Here is an 8323-nt window from a genome sequence, read left to right on the forward strand (position 1 = left end):
CTCGCCAAGGCTTCTTCGACAGCACCTCCCAAACCCGCGACCTCTACCACCTAGAAGGACAAGAGCAGCAGGTACATGGGAGCAACACCACCTGCACGTTCCCTTCTAAGTCACACACCATCCCGACTTGGAAATATATCGCCGTTCCTTCGTCGTTGCTGGGTCAAAATCCTGGAACTCCCTTCCTAACAGCACTGTGGGAGAACCTTCACCACACGACTGCAGCGGTTCAAGAAGGCGGCTCACCACCACCTTCTCAAGGGCAATTAGGAATGGGCAATAAATGCCAGCCTCGCCAGCAACGCCCACATCCCATGAATGAATTTTTTAAAAATGGCAGTACAATTGACACTAGCACCTCTGGGCCAGTGAGGTGAGAGAAGTTAGCCAAGGTTTTTGGTCACTGTCCATTTCCTTGAGTCAGAAGGTATCAATGTGTATGTTTTACTTGTGGACAAGATTGATTCTCATAATGCCTTCCATAGTTGAATAGCTTGTGTACACATGCTGTCTCTTCTTGTATGAAGAAGAGTAATTTAGATGAGGTATCATAATGAGTTAAAGCCTTTGGGAGAGGAGAGACAATTGGAAGAGGAAAGAAAACTGGTGTGTTTTATATAACATTTGGTGCCGGATTATTCCTGCTTGAATTCTTTGTGGGTAAAGTAATGGACTTCTTTAGTCCAGAGTGTATTATTTCAGCAATAACAAATTTAACCCTTTGAATCTCAGTAATTTTTGTAGAAATCCAGTAATTTTTGGGTGAAACCACTTATATAAAATTGACCACAAATAATTTTTCTGGTGCCCACATAATGATTCAGAGGAATTAGCAGCAGTAGGAAAAATCCTGAGACTAAAGATTCAGGGCACTCTGGACTTTACAGAGTTAATATACTGTGTTTTTGAGTTGTGTAAATTGCCAATTTATAGTAGCAGAAGGGATAGAATAGAAAACAATATATAATGTACTGTGCTTCACTCCTTCTATTTTGACACCATCATTCCAATATTTGGCCCCTTCAACTAGGTTTGTCAGCTTATTAGAGTTCAGTACATTCATTACAATAAACTGGCAATCTATTATGAAGAAATTGATACGAAAGAGTATTAGAAACTACCTGGAGTTAGCAAAGCTTTTGCAGCAATAGAAGTCTACTCTGAATTCAACGGTTTAAATGAAACTTGACATTGTTGCTTGCAGCACATACAGCAAAAGGGAAACTGGGCATTATTTTGGAAAGTGTCTGATCTGACATGTGTTTTGTGTTGTTTAGTGCCCATGATAACGATGTCAAAGAAGCCAACAAAACCAAAGGACAACAGTCAGCTCTGCAGCAGCAAACAACAGTGCAACAGCAGCATCAACACCAGTCCTCACCACAGCTCCTATTCCAGCAGGCTCAGTACCAACACCTCACCCAGAACTCCTCTCAGCTGGTACAGTTCCATTCGCCTTTGCAACCTCAGGCTTCAGTTCAGGCCCATAGGAGCCACATGCAGGGCCGTCGAGCAACCATTGTCTCAGGAAGTACTGGCAGCAGCTATACTCTGCAGTCATACCCAAGTTTGCAGGCCAGCCTACAGCCCACGGTAAGGGCTCTGCCTGTTCAGGGACCCATTGCTATGCAGGTTGCCATAACCACGGAGCCCAGACACTGCATCACCGTGGCCTATGGTAGTAATTTTTTAAGTGGACATCACACGTATGCAACTGGCTGCTTCGATAGATGACAGTAATTGCAATAATGTTTTTATCACCATCCTCCTGAACCGATAAATACCATCTACTTTTCTACCTTGGAAGCTGTCTCTCAGAAGATATGCGATTTGTTACACCGATTGAACTTTTGATTTTGAATATGCAAAAGAGCGCATTTACCATGTAGCTTTTCTTGTTACAATTTCTGTGATGGAAATATGCTAATTACTTTAGACTAAGAATGCCCCAGAGTTGGTATTCTGTACGAACATTTTTAAGAGACTAAATAGTCCAATGGGATGTCAGGAAGCCATATAAAAATATTTTGATAGATTTGGAGAAGAAAGAGATACTTTTTGAAGAGAATTTTTAAGCTGCTGCCTTAACTCACATAAAGGGCTGTTATTACTGTGACATTTTTATATTGTTTACATGAAAGCTGTTGGGGCACACTTTTTTTTACTTGAAGACAATGCCGTTGGCCCCACTTGTTTTAATTTATCACTGGCTGCCTGCGATGTTCTGGTGTTTTACCCAGGGAGTATTGAGACATTTCCGAGTGCAATATGGTTTGTGTCTTAGCTGTACTTTCACTTTATACTGTTTACGGCACTGTATTCCGTTTCAATTGCATAACTGGCAAAGCAATGTCGCAGCAATCAACTTCTTGCATTAGGACTGCTGCTAATCACAGTAATAATTATAACCGTCCCAGACAATGATTGCCTGTTGCATTTGTGAATTTATACTTTTTCATTTGGGGGCTGGTATATCCACCCACTGGCTCAAATATATAACTGCTCTTCAGCAAAGGTAACCTACTGAAAATTGGAAGTTTAGAAGCAGAGCTATTTAGGGGATAGATTAGTAACATAGTACTGATATTTCAACTTTTTTTGGATTCAACACTAGCTGCTTAGTAAGAGAACAAGAAAAATCTGCTAGTTTATGTAGAAAGTGCATGCAGGGAGCTGGCACGACCAAACAAACTGTAGGCGAGAGTCCTGTGTACACATGCAAGGGTAAATTCCTCAATGATTAAAAGGTTTATTAAAGCCTCTTGAGATTCCATGGAAGGGAAAAAAAAATTAAATACCTCTTGCTGTTCTTCTCGACCAGCATAAATGCAAGACAATTACCTCAGAATAACTTAGGTTCTCCTTATATCTGGCCTTAGTTTCGCCTCCGCAGTATTAACGATGTCAACTCGCAGTGCTAGACTAGTGCAGGCCTTCACCATTTACATTTTGTATTTTTTTATTCTGATGCAAAGCGAAGGAATCCAAAGAGGTTTTTCTTAACTGCTTTTCTTAAATTGCCTATTTTTGATATCCTTGCTTGGTTGCCTTACACTAGTTTTGTTTTAAGCTAACAAATGAAATTCATGCAACCATATTTAAACTGTAAATTTTTAAATCTCGAGTTAATGATATGCAAATCGGAGCTTTCAGTTCAGATACAAAAGTTAACAGTTTCAGTGTAATTAATTTTTAAAAACTTCTTTTATTTCAAGTACCGTGAACAGTTTGAGAAGAGTAGTATATGTAAAGGACAATGGTAGTGTAGACTTGTTCGAATTTTTAAGCATCCCTATTTAAATCGAGATTGCTGCCTAATTGTAGAAGCGAACTGTTAATTGGCTCCACAGTGTTTATCCACCCACCCACCTTCCTTCCCTCCACCCCCTCCCCCAAATTGGTTCACCTCTGCTGAGGTAGTAGTGGGGGGGGTCCTACAAATGGCCTCAGGATCCGCAGTTTAGGGAATGGGGTGGGGGAGATTCCTGATCATGATCCAACAGTCCACTGCAGGAATTGTGTCTATGGCCAGAGTCGAGCTTGGCTGTGATCGTCTCAGCAATTGAATTGCCCACTAACATTATCCAGGTTCACACATGAAGAATGACCACTTGGGCAAAGTAGTAGAGAGTTGGCATTTCCTGTAATGCTAACTCTCTAGTACTTTGCCCAAGGAAAAAAGTAAAGGAAGTCCTTTCCTAATTTATATGCAAGGAACTTCAGCTACAATTCTGAATCTATAGCTGAAAGGCTGTAGTTTTCTTTGTTTCTACAAAAACATTACCGGAAGAGAGGCTCGCTTAAGGCTTTCACCGTTTTAGGTTTTTCATTTTTTAATGCAGTGGAAATTTTAGGCTCATAGAGTGAATGACTAGTACAATGATGTGATAGTATTAAGTTATAAATCTAGATAATCCATTGTTTTTCCTTTGAGTTATGTCAAGACCTGCTCTAATGAACCGTGGTCTGTGTCCATCTCAGTAGCAGTTGCTTCCATATATGTTCTGTAGGCTTTGCGGGGTGTCGGGGTATGTGGAAGTGAATGCAAACGGACACAAATACCAATAGTTTAATGGCTTGGAGTTTAATTAAGAAGTCCTGTAGTTTATGTAAATGTTGCAGTGTCAATTAGTGCTGGAAAGTCCCACTCCCAGGAAGTCACTCCTCCATGGAATATGAACGATACTGTTGCCTATGATGAAGCAGCTTTGCATTTACCCTTGTGGGGTTGTTGCACAGATTAGTCAATTTTAATTATTTTAGATCGGTCATCGTGTACTGCAGTTGATTGACTTGCTGTCTGCACGGAGCTGGTACAATGTAGTCCACACGGTTCCGAGCAGCAGAAACCTCCGATTTCTGTTCAGTTCATTGGCTGACAATACAGTTGGAGGCAGCTATCATTCAGCATGCTGTCATGTTATGACATCGCTGCACTTGACATCAAATGTGTGCTTAACCAGCAGCTTGTACTCTTTAATATAGAAATAGTTTTAGCGTGTCCAAAAATTCAACTTTTGATAAATTATTTATTTTTTAAAAAGAAGCTTGTTAAATGTAACACCTGGATGAATTGCCCTGCAGAATTTTTTAACCTCTGATCGATTTCTGACCTCAATCTGCTGGAAGTTCTTGGTCTGTGTGGTGGTCTTTTTAAAAAAATTGTGCAACACAACTAAACACCAACTTAATCTCGTTACAAGATAGGTACACTGAGGAATGACTACCCCAGGGACTTTTCACATAATGTCGCACAGTGTGCTTAAAAGTGCCTTCTGCATTTAAATCTTGTAACATTTTTAACAATTCATAAGTATAAATTGTCGTGCTATATTGTAGAGTTTCCCCTACAGGTTAGCGTCAAAGGTATAGTTTTACAAATTTAAGAAATGGATGCCTAACTACTTTAAGGCTTATAGCCATTTTCTAATTGGACTTGCATCTTGTGTTGAGACATGAATTGGTTTTCTTAAAAGTGCATGGAATGTTTTGAGACGTGGGAAGTCTTATAAAAGCCATATTGTGTGGCTTGTGTTTTAGGAGGTTGGAAATCTTCTGCATAAGATTTACTAGACTGGTTGACTTAATGAGATACTGTCTTCTTTCAAATGCAATCTTTCTTTGAGACTTTGAGATGACTAGTAACACAAATGGGGACGTATTATGTATGTGGTGTTATACACACATCCTATTAAATAGATACTGCAACCAGTAACTTCTTTACTAAATAGAAGTAGGGTAATACACATTGTATTAGACAAGACAGGATAATGTAAAATGCGTTCTAGTGAATTTATGAAGGAATTGTGAAGCAAGTTGCAAATGCTACAATACCGTCAAACCATGAGAAACCAAGTGAAATAACTAGTGACCAAAAATATTATTGTAGTTCCGATCTGCTATACAAAGTTAGCTCATTTTATTCCTGACTAGAAATGTTCTGTTTTACAGGAACCTCTTTAATGGCACAGTATGCCAAATATCCATGTATTCTCAAGAACTGTAATGCAAGAGTCAAATACCTGCTGAATGATACACTAATATTTGCTAGTAATATTATTTAAATAAATCTTAGATCTGGCTAATTGAAGTTTAAGTAAATGTAACTGATGTGAAACCCTGTGTACTTTTTTAAATAAATGCCAGTCTACTCATTCCTGTTTCCATTTTAATTATTTACACACCAATCCATGTCTCTGTAGTCACAAGACAGTAGAAGCAAATTCCTGGGAACGTCCAGTTTTGATACCTTTATGATAATGTTGATTGGCTCTGTTATTTTCTAGCTCTCATCTCTTCTCCAGACCAGTCTTGACCTATTGCATAGAACCATAAAGTTGAAATAGACTGAATATAGAAACATTCAGACTGAGCTCGGGTTTCTGTGTTGTTGGAAGGAGGGAGCAGGTACACAGTTACTTTAATACAAATGTTGCTCAAGAATTTTAACTCTAGCCTCAAGCCATAGCATTCGAGTGGCTCAGGATCCTAGGAGCTACAAGAAAAAGAACTAACAGCCAGCAGGTTCACAGGAGGCAGGCAAGCCTTATTTTTGACTCTTCTTCGGTACCAAGAATCAAGACAGAGCGACTTTGATTCTCTGGGTATCTCAAGAACCTTAAATGAGAAAAATACCTATTTGGTCCTCTGTTGATGATCATGATATTGCTGGGCCTGGTCAGGATCTTTAAACTAGGAACACTTCATTCATTTCTGTGGCTTGTGATGTTCATTGGCTTAGTGGCATCACTTCAGTAAAACTTGAAATGAGAGTGCCAACAACTGTGGAACGGCACCCCAGCAAGTCACTGTCTTCAAGAATCCTGCCTCAGTCTGGGTTATAGCAAGGCTAATTGAAAATAAATTGAATATGGGTTGCTGAATAGAAATTTGTAGTAAAACCTAGGCATCAAGTAAATAGGAAATCTATTCCAGATATAATTGTGAATCAAGAGGTGAAAGGGAGGGAGGAACTTAAAACATTTACAATTACCAGGGAAAGGGTTCTGAAAAAAATTAGAACTAAAAGCTGATAAGTACCCAGGTCTTGATGGACTTCATCCTAGGGTGTGAAAAGAAGTGGCTGCAGAGATAGTAGATGCATTGGTATTAATTTTCCATAGTTCCCTAGATTCTGGAAGGGTCCCATCAGATTGGAAAATAGCACATGTAACTCCTCTGTTCAAGGGGGAGACAGAAAGCAGGAAACTACAGGCCAGTTAGCTTAACATCTGTCATAGGGAAAATGCTAGAATCTATTAAGGTGGTTATAGCAGGGCACTTAAAAAATCTCAATGCAATCAGGCAGAATCAACACGGCTTTGTGAAAGGGAAATTGTGTTTGACTAATTTATTAGTTCTTTGTGGAAGTAACAAGCAACGTGGATAAAGGGGATCCTGTGGATGTGGTGTACCTGGATTTCCAGAAGGCTTTTGACAAGGTGTAACATCAAAGGCTACTACACAAAATAAGAGCTCCTGGTGTAGGGGGTAACATATTAGCATGGATAAAGGATTGGTTAGCTAACAGGAAACAGAGTATAGGCATAAATGGGTCATTTTCAGGTTGGCAAGATGTAACGAGTGGAGTGCCACAGGGATCAGTGCTTGGGCCTCAACTATTTACAATCCACATCAATGACTTGGATGTAGGGACCGAATGTATGGTTGCTAAATTTGCAGATGACACAAGGTAGGTAGGAAAGTAAGTTGTGAAGAGGACATAAGGAGTCTGCAAAGGGATCTAGATAGTTTAAGTGAGTGGGCAAAAATTTGGCAGATGGAGTATAATGTGGGAAAATGTGAACTTGTCCACTTTGGCAGGAAGAATAGAAAAGCAGTATATTTAAATAGAGAGAGATTGCAGAACTCAGTGAGTTACAGAGGGATCTGAGTGTCCTAGTAGATGAATCACATAAGGTTAGTATGCAGGTACAGCAAGTGATTAGGAAGGCAAATGGAATGTTATTCATTTATTGCAAGGGGAATGGAATATAAAAGTAGAGATGTTTTGCTACAGTTGTACAGGGCATTGGTGAGACCACATCTAGAATACTGTGTGCAGCTTTGGTCTCCTTATTTAAGAAAGGGCATAATTGTTTTGGAGGCGGTTCAGAGAAGGTTCACTAGACTGATTCCTGGGATGAGAGGATTATCTTATGAGGAAAGGTTGGACAAGTTGGGCCTGCATACACTGGAGTTTAGAAGAATGAGAGGTGACCTTATTGAAACATGAGATCCTGAGGGGACTAGAAGGGGTAGATGCTGAGAGGATGTTTCCCCTTGTGGGAGACTAGAACTAGGGGCCACAGTTTAAAAATAAGGGGTCTCCTTTTTAAAACTGAGATGAGGAGAAATTTTTTTCTGAGGGTCGTGAGTGTGGAACTCCCTCAGAGAACGGTGGAGGCAGGGTCATTGGATATTTTTAAGGCTGAGTTAGATAGATTCCCGATTTAATAAGGGAGTCAAAGGTTATAGTAGGTAGACTGGAAAGTAGGGTTGAGGTCACAATCAGATCAGCCATGATCTTATCAAATGGCAGAGCAGACTTGAGGGGCCAAATGGCCTACTCCTGCTCTTTGTTCAAATTAGATACAAACATACAAATTAACACTAGTTAGGGAGACTGATGATTACCTTTTAAATCATTTATCAAAAGCTGAAAATAATCCATAGAGGATATTGCTTCTACTTCCTCAATTTTATCTTTCTATTATTGTCTGAAGATGGTAGCTTGTTGAGGGGTACAGTTCCATGGGCATGGGCATATCCACCTGTACCTCCTCAATGTGTGATCTCAATCAGTGACTACCGGCAGGTTACT

At 39.8% G+C, this 8323-nt stretch overlaps 1 protein-coding gene across 1 annotated transcript in view; it reads left to right on the forward strand.

Moving 5' to 3' along the window:
- Positions 1 to 5654, forward strand: part of ccnjl (cyclin J-like) — a 91721-nt gene extending 86067 nt beyond the window's left edge. The window contains exon 5 of the mRNA XM_067996441.1: positions 1278 to 5654. Within this exon, the coding sequence (XP_067852542.1) occupies positions 1278 to 1734 (457 nt within the window). The 3' untranslated portion in view covers positions 1735 to 5654. The remainder of the gene's footprint in view (positions 1 to 1277) is intronic.
- The last annotated feature ends 2669 nt before the right edge of the window (positions 5655 to 8323 follow it).

Source organism: Heptranchias perlo, chromosome 14, assembly GCF_035084215.1.
Source record: "Heptranchias perlo isolate sHepPer1 chromosome 14, sHepPer1.hap1, whole genome shotgun sequence".
NCBI classification, from domain to species: Eukaryota; Metazoa; Chordata; class Chondrichthyes; order Hexanchiformes; family Hexanchidae; genus Heptranchias; species Heptranchias perlo.